The sequence below is a fragment of the Petaurus breviceps genome, unplaced genomic scaffold, assembly GCF_028583685.1.
Source record: "Petaurus breviceps papuanus isolate PSGF00001 unplaced genomic scaffold, PetGlider_PUasm1.0 177, whole genome shotgun sequence".
NCBI lineage: Eukaryota > Metazoa > Chordata > Mammalia > Diprotodontia > Petauridae > Petaurus > Petaurus breviceps.
The window spans coordinates 32,458-50,848 of record NW_027185776.1 but is presented as its reverse complement, the minus strand read 5'-3'; the positions used below and the strand labels follow the sequence as shown (position 1 = coordinate 50,848).

The following is an 18,391-nucleotide window of genomic DNA, read 5'->3' as shown; positions in this document are numbered from 1 at the left end:
GATAGATAGATAGATAGATAGATAGATAGATAGATAGATAGATAGATGAATTGATAGATGGACAGATGGAGATACATGTCTATATATAGATATGTAGATAGATACATCTGTCCATCTGCTCGTGTGTATACATATATGTACATACACATACATACACATATATACACATATATGTAAGCTAGTATTGTCATACATTGCTTTTTATTATGTATGTAGTAGTGCAATACAACCTAGTTGTTTTTTTAAAAGTGTTATTGCCCCTTTGGAATGAATACAAGTGAGCGTAATGTTTAATGCTTTAAGTCAAAGTAAAGTATGGGTTCTGAGCCATATCCTAACAGGTATTCATCCCTCAAGGGGGGAGGGGTGCCACAGGAAATTGTCCCTAGCAAATGATTGACTAGGGTCCTGGAACATTTAGCTCAGTATCCTTTCTAAGTTGCCCCATTCTGGCTAACCCACTTGTACTTGTCTATTTCGGTTTTATTGGGAGCATATAGAAAAACACCTATTCATATAGGTGACCTCTCTGTACACATGTGAAGAGCGGAAAATGCATTATGTTTTTGCAGATATTATTATCAGTATTATATTTATACATGTAATCATGTAACATGTTATGATACATTAAAATATAATGATAATAAATTCACATTTCTCTATGACCTTATGCTTACAAAGTGCTCCAAACACATTCAATCATCGGATCTCCTCCACTCTGGAGGAAAGCAGTATATGTATTCTGCTCATTTTGCATAAGAAGCAGTTGAGATGTAGATGACTTGTCCCTATCATATGACTAACCTTCCACCTGAGCTCTGTCCCAGACTTTTCTGATGCTGGCAAGATCTCTTTCATCAAGGCCTGTCTCAGTGCCACCTCAATGCCACCTCCTCCATGAAGCCTTCACTGATACCCACAACAGAAGAGAAACCAAAAATTGGTCTCTTCCCAAATATTTTGCTTAGCATTTTATCAACCTCAAGCCTAGTGGTGTTTTTTAAAATTTCATTCTATTTTTCAGTTATAATAGGCATTTATTTTCTCTTCCTCTCACCTACCCCCCTGCACTTTAAAAAGAACAAAGGTGGCATGGTCAAGCCAAAAAGAATCCCACGGGTCCAAAATTATGTCCCATTCTGCATTCTTGAATATATCATCGTGCAACACTAGCTATCTTCTAGTCCAACCTCTTACATTTTACAGATGAGGGGGGGGAAAGGCCTAGGAAGATAAAAGATCACAACAGCAATAATAGCTAGCATTTCGAGTTTGAAAATTCCTTTATGTATGCTATGTCATCCTCCCAGCAGCCCTGTAAGACAGGTGCTGTTATTTTTACAGATAGAGAAATTTAGGCTAGCAGAAATTCAGTGATTAGGGGCAGCTAGATGGCGCAGTGAATAGAGCACCAGCCCTGGAGTCAGGAGGACCTGGGTTTGGATCCGGCCTCAGACACTTAACACAAAAAATAGCTGTGACCTTGGGAAAGTCACTTAACCCCAATTGCCCGCCAAAACAAACAAAAAAAAAATTCAGTGATTTTTCTAGGTCAGGGGTAGGGAACCAATGGCCCTGAGGCCACATCTCTGGTCTAGGTTCACATAGATAGTAGGTATCTGAAGTAGAATTTAAACTCAGGGCTTCCTTACTCCAAATCTAGAATTCAGTCCATTTATAGCACCAACTGCCCAAGGTCTGAAAGCTCCTCAATGGAAAAGTTGGGGCTAGAACCCAAATCCTCTGACACCTGCTTCCATAGCTCTTCCTCCTATACCACATTATCTTCTAAATTTTGGAGGTGTCCCTTCCCCCATGAAGTAGAAAGAATTAGGCCTTTTCAGGGATGAAGAAAGACAGAATTCAGAGGAAATTGCTTTCCCACGCAATGTTTTAGTTGATAGGAATACTTGCTACTCACCAAGGTGATGATGTAAACCTAACCTGGAATTTGGATATTTATTAACACTGCAGTGAATAACTGCTTTTTTGGTTTGGGTTTTTTTTTTGAAGCTAAGCTCCATCAATTGAGAGAAAATCTCTACTTATGTATAGAGGACATAATATTACATCAAAAGAAAGTACAAATTAGCTTATCTTTACATCTTATCAGACAAAATATTTATTCTGGTTTGCTCGATTTCTTCAGAACAGAAAGGTTTTTAGGTTGGGGGGAGGGAGTAGTATGTGTGTTTTTTTGAGATTAAAGGCCACTTTGTCAAACTGCTATTCTGTCATGGATCTTCCTATCTCCAAGTCCTATACGATAGATTTTTTTATTTCACAAATTAGAATCCAGTTTATGACTTTCTTTAACTTCTTTAATCATATCATTTATGATCAAATCATAGTACTTGGCCACTGACCTCAGCAGGGTCACTTTCTCTCTAGTCTCCATGGATGTGAGAATATCTCCAATTTTTGCCATGAAAAAGATAACATCATCTCCTGTGGTGAATCCCATCTCCCATTTCCTGCTTCATTCCACCTGCTAATCATCTCCACTATCTCTTTCTCTTTTAATGAATTGTCAACTAATGCTGAAAGGGATAAAGTAGAACTCAAGAGTGGTAGCATGTCATTTTAGCTCAACCCTATCCCTTTGTCTTTCTTGTCAATTTAAGACTCCATCTCTGGTTGTTTCAGTCTTGCTGGTTTGGACCCATGTCAAAAGTAATGCTGCCTGAATCCAAACCCTAGCACTTGTGTGACCATGGGCAAATTATTAAACTTTGAGCCTCGCAATCCTTATGTGGGAAATACCACAGAAGAGTGTTAAGCACTTTGCAAAACCGTAAATATGACTCAGGTTGTTAAATATTAATAATAATGATACAAAGCACTGTTACAAGTGACCTGAGTGGTACGGTTTGGGAAGCGTTCTTGAGTACAAAGGAGGCAGAGAGCATGGTGGGCTCCCAAGTCAAGGAAGGCTTCATTCAGGAGGTGGTTCCCACAATGTACTTTGAAGCATCCTTCAAGATTCAGATAGGGGGAGAAAAGTGAGAAGGATACTTAATTACTTATTCACATATTATGTTCTGTGGTAGGGATAGCAAGTAGACTTGTTTGACCAAAGTTCAAGATTTGATCGGGGCAAAATTGGAAAGTAATAAAAAGGGGGAAAAATTTTGTTTCTGCTCTCCAGGAACTAAAAAAGACAGGAGGAATCACAATTAAAGAAGGATAGTTTTAGCAAACTTCAGATAGAGTAGAAAAATCTGAGATGTTTTGCTAACTTCAGAGAAGAGCTGAACTAGCTAATAGAATTTGTTTCTGTTTAAAGCCCTTGTAAGAAATAAAAGGGATTTGACAGACCAATAGGATTTAAACAAGGTGGACCAGAATATCAAGAAGTAGCCAATGAGTTAGGTATGTTAGAAGGCCTGACTGATAGACTAGAAGACTTGGGTTAGATTTAGAACAAATGGTCCACTGAAGTCTACAATATAGATGTCTGGTGCTAACAGCAGTAACAATAGCAGCTGCCATTTATATAGCACTTAAAGGTTTAAACTGTTTTACCAATATCTCATTTTATCCTCACAACAACACTGGGAAGTGTTCTTGCTATCCACATATTATAGCGTGTGACTCTAGAAAATAAATATATACCTGCAAAGCCAATTTCAACATATTAGATTTAGAAAAAATATTTGGTTTATGCCTTTAAACTTCTCTTTCTTGTCTTTTGTTAAGTCTAGGGTAGTAGGTCTCATTATAATCATTGCACTAATCAATTAGGAAAAAAAAATGAAGAATGAAGAAATGAGGCCCTCGCCTCAGAAAAGCGTTGTCACTTGCTATTCCAGTTTTCATTTAGTCATCTGTCTGTGTGAATTGACTTAATATGGTAAGATATATATACAGTTTGGTTCTTTGAGTCCAGTTTTTCAAGGTGATGCTTAAGTGCATCACCTCCAAAGCCAGAGAAAATCCTGCATCATTTCTTCCATTGTTGTCAAGGCTTCCAAATTCCTTCACCTTATAAAACTACAAAGGGCTTGATCCTCTGGGCTTGTGCCGTCCAGCTTTTAGTCCTCGGAGGGCAGAGAAGTGGGACTCACTGGAAAAATCATGTGAATGAGATCATGAAAAGCTTGGTTATTTATACTCAGACTAGAAACTGAAAGGGATTCTGTTTCATTTGTTATGGATCCTTTTGCATGTGGATAGTTGTGTGTTCTCCTTTGGTTAGCTTTTCTTCTTTTTTCCTATTAAAATATCTACCTTTCCCAGTGCTTTCTAGTGTCAGAGTATGCCCTTTCTTCTGAAGGAAAACAGAAATATTTCACCTACATTTTCTTGAAAACCCTATTTAAAAAAAGATCTCTAACCACTTTATTGTATTCCATTTGTTCTACTTCCTGCAAATCTTCTTATAATGACACTAAAGTTGAGCATTCTGGGTAACTAATTTGAAACCACCTGGCTGAGCAACCAGTAATTTACTTTAGTCTTTACCATTCTCCAGTGACAACACACAAACTTGATGAGAAAAGAAATTGTTTTAATAACAATTCCACAAAAAGGGACAAACAGGGGAAAGGGGTTTTTAGACTGTTTGGTATGTGAGAAGAAAAAAAAATCTCATGCTAATATGCCATAACCTATGGATCGTTCTTCACACCTCCCAAAATACCAGTGTAAGCCTGAGTTTACAAAATCCTATTTCTTCAGAGCTACTCTAGCCAATCTTGACAACAGGACCGTGAGAAAATCTGCAGATAAACACCTGTTGGTCTCTGTGTTGGCCATCTATGTAAGTAGGAACCATGTTAGTAATGTCAAGAGTCCTGGGACTGCTGTTTTACATCAGTTTTAAGTTAATCAGTCAAGAATTATTTGTTGAATATCTACCGAGTTCTTAGCGCCATGAGATGGCTGTTTCAGGAATTCAGTATTATAGGTTGCTAAACAAGTTGTTTTACCTGTTTCTTGCAGGATGTATTCATTAAAGTTAAGACCTCACTCCATTAGGGATTGTGTGCAACTGGCCTCCCATAGGCAAAAAGTACTTCAAAGTATAGTTAGTTTACCTTGTGGGGAGGGGGGAAGTGTGAGGACAATGTCCTTTATAGCCAGCACAATGCACATTATTAATAGCTTGTGGGGTTTTCTCCTGGATCACATTATCCCCCTGGAAATTAAACGGCACATCTAAAGCATGAAAAATGTACTTTTTTTTTTAAACAGTAAAAAGTAATTTTCTAACATAATACCCCAAATAAAGTGCCATGGAGCTATTCACAGTAAATTGAATTTTTTGGTATGTAATCTAGTACAAAAACTGACAAATAACAACTCCCCCCACCCCCCAAATCATTAGTCATTCAGTTTGGAGGCACAGAGGCAGTAATCTGCAAGGGCAGGCATTTTGATGTCGGCTTCAATTGCACACTTCATTTATTTGGACAGGGTACAGGCGGCGGCTCCTGTCACGGGGCATCACTGCACTATTAGCAAGTTTCGCCCCAGGGCAGCTGGGACACTGTGCTGGGGCAGATGTTCTTTTCAGTGTATTCAGTGGCCATTCTTGAGGGTTGTTTACTGTTGCCATGGTGACCTTTATTTCCATAGCAGCGGCCTCTGCTGCTTCTCAGAGGAAAGTGAATTTAGTTATAAAAGGATAATATTTTTCTCTGTCTCTATAACCTGCCATCTGTCAACTGGCGGATCGGTATGGATTCAGAAACCTATTAAGAATAACGGCAATGCTGTGATGACTTCTTTTTTTTCCCCTTTCTTATTAAAAAGCAGCAATAGATTTTGAAGCAAGTGATGGTGCCCTCAAGAAGGGAACTTTATATTTCTCAAAAATATATACTCTGCCACCACTGTGCACGCACAGTCCCAGAAGTGACCATTTAAATTCTGCTGATGAGTAGAAGTGACCAAATGTCATGTTTTTATTCCCCCCTCTCTCCCCCCTCCCCATGCAGGTGTGTTTAATTTCCCTGAGCTATAAGAAAATGGCTAGACCTTTCCTTGTTTTGTTTTTGGTTTTGTTTTTTTCCCCCAGGGGAGAAGGGGGGTGCCAGGCAAGTGGCACAGATTACTTCTCAGGAAAATACAATGCGAACTATGAAATGAATGCAGTGAAAAGGAGCCCTCTTTGCCAAAATAGAGGTCTCTCTCTTTTTTTTTAATGTCTTTTTAATTGAAGCCTTGGGACACATCCTTTAAATCCTAACTCTAGAATAGTCTTTTTCTATCCCCATATGCAAAAAAGGGAAGGAGGACACCCTTGGGATATCTCCTCTATTTCCTAGTTCTTTTCACTGTTGCATTCAGTAAACAATAACTTACAGGGGGAAAAACACACACACAAATTGGCCCCGTTGTAAATAATGTATTTATTGGTTGATTTTTCCAGATCCTGACATTGATGCTGCCACTGCCATGATGCTTTTGAATACTCCCCCTGAGATACAAGCAGGTTGTGAGTAGATATTTCTATAGCATACAGCACCATAGACTTGTCAACTTAACCTTCTCATTTATGTGCCAGACCCTAGGAGAAACTAATGCTAAAAAAAAAAAAACACACACACAACTTCCCATGAAGACTTCTTACTTTCTAAAAAGCATAGGTTTACAGACTTGCTTTCATGTACATGTACGTATGCATACATCTGTATGTGTTAAGGCTTAAGGAAGAGTTCGGTGCATACCAATTAGTGTGGGGGAAAGTGAAATAGACCATCCAATGAACTATTGTGAGTATTTCTTTTTCCTGAAGGAAAAATCGTGTGAGTATGGGGGCTCCAATCAGAGAGAATATCTGGGGATAGATGAGCACATGAGCCCTAGGCAGTGCACGCTCTTAGAAATCTCTCTTTCACCAGGACCAATGTGACCCTCACTTTCCAGCAGCAGGCTCTCGGAGATAAAGGAGAGAGCATTCCAGGGAAGGAATCACTTGGTTGCAACCACAGGGATCAATAAGGAACCCCAAAATAGATACTCTAAAGCACCCTTCCTGGCATTTGGGGGTTGCTGAGTACATCCCCTCTTCATCTCTTCCTGATTATGAAAAACCGGGACATTGGAGACAACTCCTAGCAACACTATTCCTTTGTTCAGCCCCTGTTAACTCTTTAGAAGTACCAGGTCTTAGGGGAAGCTCCTTTCTTTCTAATGAAAATTTCTTCCTGTTACCCTTTCCCAGTTTTCCTGGCACTGTCCAGTGAGGCTAGGATAGATCTTGCTTATCAGGTATGAGAAGAGATCTCTATGGATCAGATTTGTAGTTGCAAGAAGATCTTCTGACCTCTGCATGAAGAATTGTGGTAATTAAACAAAGCTTCATTGGATTCTGGAAAAATCATCCTTCGTGAGGCTGGTCCCACTCTGCCTGCTCTCCAAACTCAGAACTTCTGGGGACAGGTGGCCAGCCACTTCCTCCTCAACCCGAGCTTGGCAGGAGCAATACGATAGAATATAAAACATTCAAAACTAGGAGCCCCATTTAAAGAAGAAATAACACAAATTCAAAACTAGGAGCTCTGTGGATCTCCAGCAAAAGTACCTTTGGTACAACTGGCCAACCAGGAGCTCTTCTTTTGGAAGTATTGGCTTTTGTCAGGCTACACTGACCAACCTACCCTCCTGCACAACTCCTTAGGAGAGAATGGATCTTGAAAGTTTCAGTGGCCCACAGGTCTGAAGAGTGTGGAGACCATTTGATTGCAGACAAGTCATCATCTTGCGAAACACCCAAGTGTAGTACATATTGTTAATGAAGGTGTGTTTTTTTGGCAACTTCCCCTGCTGTGAGTATTCTGAGTCACCTCCCTTAGAGGACATCTCCTTTTCAGTCTTAGGAAACTCGACTCCATCATTTCTCTCCATTTCTTTTGAAATGAATTTAGGAATTTCAGAGTTACCATGCCTTGGAATTAATGTTCTTATCTTGTAATCTCCTTTTAAAGACATTCCCAATTTTTCTTCTTTTATTTGCATTGTTCTGGTACTAGAATTGTGCCGAACTGTACCTATTTGTGCCCAGCCCACAACATTAAAAACACATCTAGTAAGCAGATAGACTGGTAAGTCAACCCATCCTTCAACTTGCACTTGAAATTATGGAGAAATGGAAATTCTCCATCCAAAGATCGTGGTTCAAGAAAAGTAAATCTCAGGTTTACAGTTCTGTGTTATAGATACTATAGTGAGTAACTTATAAATCCACTCGCCTAACTTATCACATGACAACCAGAAGGACTTGATTATAGATAGCAGCGTAAAAAAGACTCCACATGACTTGTCTATGATTACTTGTGATCACAGCAGCAAAATTCCTTTTGAGAATGAAGCTGCTAAAGAGGACTTTAAAGAAAGGGGAAGATGCCCCTATGGGTGTGACTGGGTTATTCATCTGTAACCATGAACCTGGTGACTTTGACCACAAACCTTCATTACTACCTCTGTGGCAGCTACTTTTAAAAAGAAAGAAAAGCAGAAACTAGGGAGAGGGATCTTGATTTGACGAGGATAATCATGTGACTCGCCAATCATTTTCCAACATTCACATCCAAATAGCTAAATGGGGTTCAGTCCTCCTGATTGCTGGCTCTTCTGGTTTCACTGCTACTTCTCAGAAAGCTGTGGGCCATGAAGAAAATGCTTTTACCTTGTCTCCTTGGCTTTGTTTGTTGCAAAAGGGTAAGCATTTAAAACCAAACCAAACCAAAAAACCACCTCATGTTTCCTTTGGAAACTGTATTGACTCTCACTCCTCGTCAGCTCCTCATTCCTCCTGTTGCATCTCCTTGAAGACCTGCACTTCCTGTACGAGGGAAGGATGAGAAGAGAACTGAACCATCATCTGGAAGGATGGAAATAGAGATACCTTAGGAGTGAATCGGCAAGTCTTCCTAAGAGAGGGCCTGGGCCCACAGGAGACTGATAGGCATCCCCAAGACAACGTGATTTAGTGAATAATCATGATAATCATAGCTAGCACTTATATAGTGCCTACTATTTACCAGGCTAATAAGCATTTTACAAATATTTTTTTTACTTGATTCTCACAGTAACTCTAGGAAGTAGTTGTTATTCTTATCCCCATTTAACAGTTGGGGAAACTGAGGCAAATAGAGGTTAAATGACTTAATCAGGGTCACACAGCTGGTAGGCGTCCTCTGCTAGATTTGAACTCAAGTCTTCCAGACTGCAGGCCCAGCTCTCTATCCACTGCTTCATCTACCTGCCAAGCTGGACCAAGAGTTAGTTAAGCAGATTTGCTGATTCACTACTAAGGTTTCTCTATTTCCATCCTTCCAGATAATGACTGTTTTCTCCCCAACCTTTTGCCATACAGAAACAACAACAGTTAAGAAGGGTCTTGCTTCTAACACTTTATAATAATGTGACCAAAGGAATCCTTCATCTCTCTGGGCCTCAACTTTCCTTATCTGTAGAATGGAGAGCACAATAAAGCATACCTCAGAGGGTTGTCATAAAAATCAGATGAAATAGTTCTTTGAAAACCTTCAGGTGCTAACGTAAATGTCAGCTGCTGTTCTAGGTATCACCTAAGGTCCTGTTATCAGTTGTCTTCCCTCCCGCCCTTCCCAAGTAATATCCCTAAGGTTGGAAAGGGGGATGGCCCAGACTTCAGACCCAAAGGTTAGTCAGGCAAAGAGTAATACAGTCACTGGATCATTTGTCACCCCTCTTCAGCCAAGCAGGAGGGGCCCCAGTAGAGCTTAGGCCTTAATTAGATGTGGATCGCTCCTCCCCTCACTTTGCCACTGCCCCCTCTATTATAAACCCTGACTCAGTTGGAAGGAGAGAGCAGCACAGACTGAATACCTGTCAGTGGCTTATATCAGCCAAGCCACCCTTATTTATGTGTGCCGGGCACTGCAGTAGGAAGGTAGAAGTAGAAATAATGCCTACTTGTTCTCAAGGAGCAAGTCTAGTAGGCAAAATGACATCAAGATAAATTACAAAAGAGAATGTGATTAATGAGTGGAAGTAGTACAAGCAGGGTATTAGGAGAGTTCCGAGGAGAAGAGATCGTTTTCATTTGATGAAGGAGAGAGTTTCATGTAGGAAATAGCAGTTGAAGTAGGCCTTGAGGGTTAGGTGGATTTCAACAAGTAGAAAACTGATTAAGGAAAGGGGGAGTGGATTTCAGGTATAGGGAACATGATGTGAGCAAAGGTGCAGAGGCAGGAAACCTTTAGATGTTTTCCTGGAACAGCAAGTCTCTTGGGGAAAAAAAAGGCTAAGATTTTTTCTTTTTTTAAAGAATGTGCTTCTCTAAGGAAGCCACTATATACTTATAGAGGTGTTATTTTCAGGTCTCAAAAAATTTATTTAGGTGAAACCACTCCATTCTCTTTAGAGATGTGACCTTAAAAATGGAATTGTCATGTCCCCGTAATAACTCAGGAGCTCTCAACCTTCAGTTTTCCCAAGACGTATGTATACAGTGGTTATTTTTCTCCACTTTCCCATGCAAAGCCAGTTGAAAGATAATGTCTTAGTAACTGATTAGTCCAGATAACGGCCACGTGGTGGGAACAGCAACCAGTGATTGTAGATATGGGTGTGTATATATATATAAGCAGGTGTGTGGGAATGTTTCTCAGTAGACAGATGCATTTCATTGTCTGTTGGAAGACCTTGCTGCTCGCGGATGGCGCTATTCTTGTGGGCTGAGTGTGGCTAGAAAAAGGCAAAGGAGCCAGAAGCTCTTGACGTGTCATGTCAAGTAGGCCTGGATCTTTTCCTCCAGTTCACAGCTGTGACCAGGCTACTGTTTACAAGGCTTTCTTTGGTGGTACTGTGCGACTTCCTTCTTGAACTGCCCTCACTCAGATCATGGCCCCCTAACCTGATCTGCCTGCTGCCACCTCCGTTTCCTAGCAATTAATGGCTGCCATGCATTGCCTGAGAGGCCTCCCTTTTGCTGGCCATTCTTGCCAGTCACCCCACTTGAGCTCTCCCGTCCCTCAGCTCCTTAGATCTCTTGCCCCCATCCACACCTGCCATGTAACTCAGCTCCATTGAGCTGGCTGGCTGTTGCAAGCAAAGCTTCAGTAGCAGTGAACTTGGCAGAGCTCCAGGGCTCTGTCAGGGAGCCAGTCTTAACCATTTGAAGTTGTGTAGACCTCAAGAAGGGGCTATTAGCACAGCTCCTTGATGCTAGGTAGGAAGTCTGTATGCAGCCAGTCAAGAAGCATAGCTATTTTGGAGGTTAGAAGGTTGCCACTGTTTTATGGGATCACATTAAGCTGGAAACCTTCCTGTGTGGTCAAATTTTTTTTTGCCGTCTTGAGGAGTATCCTCATTTCTTTGCCTGTTGGGGGCATTCTTACTGGGCTGCTGCCTGAGTAACTGAAGAATTGCTGACCACTTTTCATCAGGGTGTACTTCAAGGGCCTCTCTGTGATTATCATCAGTCCTTCCAAGGAGGCAGATTGTGACCCATACATGTCTGCCCATCCTCTATACCTCTTGACCATCTTCTCCCATAAATTCATCATAAGGGGGTCTTCCCCATGTGCCAGCAGTATATATGTAATGGAAATCTAAGGCTGTGCATCCATTCTTTGGGTGTATAATTTACTACCGACCTCAGGGTTTGTTTAAAGATTGAAAGTCCAGAGGTAGAGGGTCTGTTCTAAAAAACCGGTCTCCACTGCTTTGGGGATCTCTGTGTGTGCATATGTACTTTTAAAGAGAGTTCCTGCCTGACTAATCTCTAGGTCTTGTGGTTAAGGTTATAGTCCATCGCTATATTCCCCAAACCCCATTCTTCCAGAACCCATCACAATATCATGAGTGGTGTAAATGAAGATTCTATAAGAAAATTTTAAGATTATTGGTATTTTCCCCTCCAACATAATAAATTCAATTTATGTGCATATGAACAATGCATATATATCCGCATCTGTTTTTCAGCATGAAAATATATTTGATTTCCTTCCTTTTTCCCCCAAAGTCTCCTCCCATGAGCATGAATAGAATCATAAGATTTTAGAACTGTGGAGGCTTAACTTAGATATCATCTGGCCTTGCCCTCTCATAGCAGAAATGAGGAAACTACACTAAGGCCTGATTGAAGGGGAAGTGATTTACCCATGGTCACAGGATCACAGCTCCAGATGAGGTCTTCTGAGGACAGTCCCAGTGTTTGGTTTGGTTTGGTTTGGTTTTCCCCCATCACATTGCATGTGCTTCTTCTTACCAGGAGAGAGAGATTGCACATTTCCAGACTGCTCCAGTCCTGCATGTAAGGGTTCTGCCATTATATTTCAAGCCCTGTGCTATCCTGTGGCCAAATTAATTTGAGAAATGCTGAGGCAGAAAAATTTTTCAAAAGATTAGAGGTGCCATCTTCAAGGTTTGAGCTCTGCCGTGCTTTTCTGGCAGGGTGTGAATTATCCTTAACCCCAACTGAAGTCAGGAGAGACCAAATCACCATTACTCATTTATATCACCTGTAAAGTCTTATCATGTATTAATTATAGTTCATGTCTCTGTGGCATTTTAAGGCTGACAAAGTGCTTGCTTATAGCCTCACAACAACACCCTTGGGGCAGGTTTTATAGATCCATCATCCCCCACTTTAACTAGTGAGGAAACTGAGCCTTAGAAAAGAAAAATACCATGTTCCCCAAGTCATAGAATTTCCAAGTTTTAGAGTAGGGTTTTGAACCTAAGCCTTTTAGACTCCAGGTTCAGTGCCCCTTTTCATATACCGTAAATACTCTGCTTTTGGAAGTGGTCAGAGACAAGCCCCTAAGTAATGAATCAGACTTGCATATCACACCTGGGAGAAAGAAGCAAGTTACCCAGAGTCTCCTAAGTGTGGCCATTGTGCCAGCATATGAATTGAGAAACCCTAAGCAGAAAGGAGAATGACAAGGTCAGAAATAGCAGACCTCCCCAGCAACACGGAGGCTTTCTGCCTGGAACCGAGGATCTCCGTCGTCTGTGCCAGCAGGAGTAGAAGGAAGGGCATCCTGAAAACAGTGCGTTCTCTCTCCCTTTCCCCGTCACTTCCAAAGAAGCAGGTGGGAGAACCAACTTCAGGAAAAGGAAGGATTAGCGGAATCACCTGCTGCTCACCTTGTGGCTTCTATTAGTGTCAGCCAGGGCTCTCCTCCAAAGGCCCCAGTGGGAGCGCTGAGCTGCATTTAGTGGCTGAAGCAGTCGCGGCAGCTCAGCGCCAGGACAGGACGGATGCGGAGGCCGCTGGTGGTAAGGGTCTTCCAGTTCCAAAATTCCTTTTTTTTCCCCGTGTGCTCCACAGTATCATCCTTTTTAAAAAACCAAATCTGGTCACAGAGGGTTTTATTTCTGAATGGTGATCTTAAATTACAAGTTGAGTTTGTGTCTTTTGATTTTTTATCCTGGTGAAAATAAAGATTCCTTATATATTCCTATCATTGGGATATGGTTGGCAGGCAGGCGTAGGAGAAGAATATGCAGTGGCATTATTTCATCCCTGTTTGAAACTCGCAAGCCTTAGTAGCTAGGCCTTCGCAGCTGTAGATATCAATGGCACAGTCTCCCAAGAAGTAAAAACAAAATGAGTGAGATTTGGGCTCTTTGCCAGGTGGTTTGGTAGATAAAATGTTAGGCCTCAAGTTCATAAGGCCCGAGTTGAAATCCTGCCTAGCTTGGTGACCTTAGATGAGTCAAACAACCTCTCTGCATTAGTTTCCTCAGCTATGAAATGGAAATAATAAGAGCTCCTACCTCCCTACCCCTGGTTTCTTGTGAGGATCAAATGATAGGATAATTATGAAGCACTTAGCACAGTGCCTGAAACATGGTAGGTCCTCAGGACTTCCTATTTCCAGTGAGACCATGAATCCATAATGAAGAATTCTCAGTTTTGAGCAGAGAGTTTCTCTGCTCTAGCATCTCACATGTTTGTGTACCTATAAACTCACCAGACATTTTCCTCACCACAACTTCAGTGGAGTAGGGAGTGCCAGTAATATCCCCATTTTATGGATGAAAAAACTAAGGCTCAGAGATGGCACAAACAGCTTCTCCATTGTCTCCCAGCCTAGTGAGTGTCTTAACCAGCATTTGAACGCATTCTCGTTTCCTGGCTCCCCATCCAGTACATGTGTACTTGACCATACTGGCTTTTAACTGATAATCTGTCTCCTTTCTGTTGAAGCTTCCCTTCAACAGAATAGGAATGTTGCTTTGGGAAATTTTTAGATTTCTGTTGCTTGAAGGGTGCATGAGAACTAGGTGGAAGTGATGGTAGAGAAAAATGCCTGTGACATGATATCAGAAATTTACCTAAATAGGCCCTGATAGAAAAGATTGTTATTGGAGGAAGTACTACCTTTGACTCACTTTGGGGTAATTCATATTTCAGAAGCTTAGTTCAAAGCAGTGAAAAAAGAAAAGGAAAAAAAAAAACAGAAGGGAGAAGCAGTTAAGTGCATATGGTTGGCTTATAGCAGCCAGCATATCATCCTGGACATGCTTATTTTCTATCTGTACATGAAAACTTTGTGATTAAAAAGTCTTGATGAATACCAAAGTTGGAAAAAGTTAGGGCTGTAGTTGCGATCCATCTTTTGTCGTTTGTCCTGACCTCATTTTGGGGTTTTCTTGGCAAAGATACGGGACTGGTTTGCCATTTTCTTCTCCAGATCATTTTACAGATGAAGAAACTGAGGCAAGCTGGGTTAAGTGTCTTGCCCAGGGTCACACAGCTAGTACATGTCTGAGGCCAGATTTGAACTCACTTATATGAGTCTTCCTGATTCCAAACCCAGGTGTTCTATCCACTGTGCCACCTAGCTGCCCTGAATTTCATCTAAGAATGTTCTAAAGGACATGGTGGGATAAGCCCAGGTTAGAGAGCCAGAAGTCCTAGGAAATGCAAGGAATTGCTTGGGGGGGAAATCTAATTTAGTGAGATAGATTTAGCCATTGATGGTCCCTTTGAAGTGAATACATTTTATCCATCAGGATGATGCTTTCATGGGTTAACTTCATGTTGCAGATGATGACCACCCACCCCCAAAAATAAAATAAAACCATCTGATAGACTACAGGAGCTTTTCCTCAAAACCTTCCACCCCACGTCTCTTACCTGGCCTAACTGCTATCCGATTGAAAGCAAAATAAATAAAGCCATTGTTCTTTTCCCCTGGTTTGCCATTGTGGTTATTTGCTGTGGGCATGGGAGCATGTAACTTTCTGCAGAACTGGAGCACTGTGTAGAACCAGTTTTCTTGAAACTGAGATGAGGTTGTCTTGGCTATGAGTGATTTATTAGGCATGTGGAAAATAAAGGCCTTGGGAGCTTAGAAAACTAGATCAGGAAACTGTATTTAAAATTTGTTTCCATGTATTTCCTCCTTGCAACCTGTAGTGTAGTGGATAGAATGCTGGGCCTAGAATCAGGAGGACCTGAGTTCAGATTTGGGCTGAGACACTCCCTAACTGTGTGACTGAGCTAATTACTTCTTAGACTCTCTCTGCATGTTTCAACTATAAAGTGAGGATAATGACCGCACCTACCTCCCAGCATTATTGTGAGGATCAAATGAGAGAATATTTGTAAATTGCTAACTTAGCACAGTGCCCGGCACACAGTAGGTCCTGTGTATAAATGCTTATTCTTTTTTTCTCTCTTTCCCCGTAAGGGAGGATGTCCAGGTAGTCTCACTTTGATGAGATTTGAGGGACAGACATGGGCCAGATGACTGTCAGGGCTAAACTATTGGATTCAAGTTTATGGAGCAGTTGCCAATATGCCACTCCCTCCACTGAAAGAAGGATATGATATAGTCGCTGTCTTTATGGAGCTCCCAGTTTTGTTGAGGAGATGTCTATCTCATGTGAAAAGACTCTAGTTCTATTACAGTTTGAAGCCTAATATAATCCGGTGCCCAGATCCGTGGAACTGAAAGTGTTGGAGAAGATGTCACAAGGCATGACCTGCCTTTGGCCCATCTTGTCACTGACTTTACCTTCTTTTCATGTCTTCAGTTCAGTTCAGTTTTAGTGCAGGGTATGTATGACACAGTATTGGACACTAATGAGAACTCTCTGGTTAGTTTCTCAGGTATTTTTGAGTGGTTGAAGCTAGCAAACCCAGTGTAATATGTCCCCAGAGAAGACCATGTTACCTTGAGCACCGCCGTTGTCCGGATGTGTTCCATCAGGGCACCACATGTCCCACAGAATTTCTGAGGCTTCCTAGGATTTTCTGTTTGGGCCTATTTTTACCTGTTTTGCCGTTCTGCAGCACTGACTGGATGGAAGCTGAGATATTCTCCAGCATTGTTCTTATAGCTTCTAGGGCAGTTCACTTGTCTGTGTCTATAACTTCTGGCCATCCTCTATGTTTATTGCTGCTTGGAGGGCTTTTATGTCTTCCTAGCTTTTCCACTGCAGGAGACCCACTTGCCCAAACTGCAGTTTTGTAGCAGGACCGCTCAACTGAGTCCATTTGTCTTAGCATCGTGTGTTCTCATTCTACCTCAGCTCACCCACGTCTGCCACACAGGTCATGATACTGGGGCAGCAGCAAGATTCTTCTGGGCTAGGGACCATGACCTCTGGAGAGACATTAAATACGTAGCTTATTGGATCATCTTCATTTGGGGCATTGGTGGAAAAAAGAAACATTTGGCTTGCTTTTTCCATATCTGCATCATAGAGTATCTTAGAAATATCTTTGAACTAGATGCCAGATTAGGACACTTTGAGCATTGTTATCTGGCTTGTTAGAATCTAGTTCAAATCAATGTACTTATCAAATTTTTTATGTGCGGGGCACTGTGCTTCCTGCTTGAGATGCAAAAAGAAAATGAAAGATAGTTTCTTCCTCCAAAGCTTATATATCCTACTGAGTAGATACAAGCAGCAACTTAATACTACAAAGGACATAGAAAGAAGCAAAGCAATAGAGAGCATAAACACGTTCTAATAAGTGGAATGGATAAGAAAAGACCTTCTATAGGAGGAGGCACAACGGTTGGGCTTTGAAGGAAACAAGGACTAATGCAAGGCAGAGGCAGGGAAAGACTACATTTCAGACAGGGGAAACTCTGTGAACAAAAGTGTAAAGTCCAGAGGTGAGACATTGTGCGTGGGGAACAGATGGCAGGTCAGTATGACAAGAACAGAGAGTACAAAAAGGGAGAGCCAGGTTATAGAGGGCTCTGAATGCCAGGCTGAGGATTTAGTATTTTATCTTCAAGGCAGTAGGGCAGATTGAGGGATTTTGAGTAGGGGGTGACATGGTCAGATCTCTTCCTTAGAAATATTTCAGTTTGATGGCTCTGTAGAGGATGGATTAGAGGAAAGAGACTAGAGTAAGGAAAATTAATTACAAGGCTTTGAATGTGGAAAAAATAATTGACTTAAAGCTATGTTGTTTTAGGAAGCATTCAGACTCTAAATACACTTCCACATATGTCTAATACTACGTTGCATATGTCACTATGTACTTAGAACATTTCCATCTATTAATTATTGTAGACTGCTTACTTCTTAAGTTAGCAGAAATTTAGATTTTCTTTTGTAAAGATGTGAGCTATGTCATTTAAGTGAGTTGTCACACAGTATGCCAGAAAGCTTTGTTATTAAATCAGTTTCTTGATCTTGGTACTTTGGCAGTCTGTTCTCTTAAGTCAAGCAGACACAGCAGACTTAAAGGGACTTCTGAAATCATGTAGCCATCTCTCAATTGTAATAGAAAATAGGTACAGTCTGATTCACTGAAATCCACAGATAGTCATAAATCCATGTTTTAGCCAACAGTTTCAGCCTCATCGTAGTCATTTACCTGAGTTGGTAAGAAGGAACCAGATTAACTTTTCTCTTTCCTTATCTAACAAGGAGTGAATTGGCATCGCAGAGGACAAAAAAGAGAATCCAGCTACCATTATCTACGATTATCATTCATTTATAAAGCACTTTTGTGATAGTAATGGCAATTAAAGATTCCCCTGTATTGGCTTGGTTTTCAAATTGATTGTGTTAAAACCCAGAGCTTGTTAATCCCACCTGTGGGATGGACTTTTTGATGTGAAAAGAAAGTCCTGAACTGGGAGGAGCTGGTGACGTAGATTTGGAGAGACAAGAGAGAGGCAGAAGATCTTTTTGGAAGCAGCACCTCGTGGAGAGAGAGAGAGACTAGGAGAATTGCTGGTGGCCGCTTTGAATTGCCATGGACTTTTGAGACCTGCCCCCTGAGCTGCCAAGGACTGAGGAGACATGGCTTTTTTGCTGGTACTTTGTCTGTCTGTTTTGATGTTATTTTGCCAGATTTGTCCACTGCTGAAAGACAGTCCTTTTGTTGAAGAAGTCCTGGAACCTGGCCGTTCGCTAAGAAGCCCTGAGACTGTCCTGCAGACAGAGAGTGAATACTGTCCACTGGTGA

At 41.3% G+C, this 18,391-nt stretch overlaps 1 protein-coding gene across 12 annotated transcripts in view; it reads left to right on the top strand.

Annotated features, from left to right (window-relative positions):
* The window catches only part of FOXN3 (forkhead box N3), a 526,046-nt gene that overhangs the window by 489,565 nt on the left and 18,090 nt on the right, over window positions 1-18,391 (top strand). For 10 of the 12 annotated variants that reach the window (XM_069085960.1, XM_069085958.1, XM_069085957.1 and 7 more), the window contains one exon: window positions 6,377-6,442. The exons of 1 other annotated variant lie outside the window; for it this stretch is intronic. In XM_069085960.1, the coding sequence (XP_068942061.1) occupies window positions 6,377-6,442 (66 nt within the window). The remainder of the gene's footprint in view (window positions 1-6,376; window positions 6,443-18,391) is intronic. One more of the 12 variants, XM_069085967.1, reaches the window with a different exon arrangement.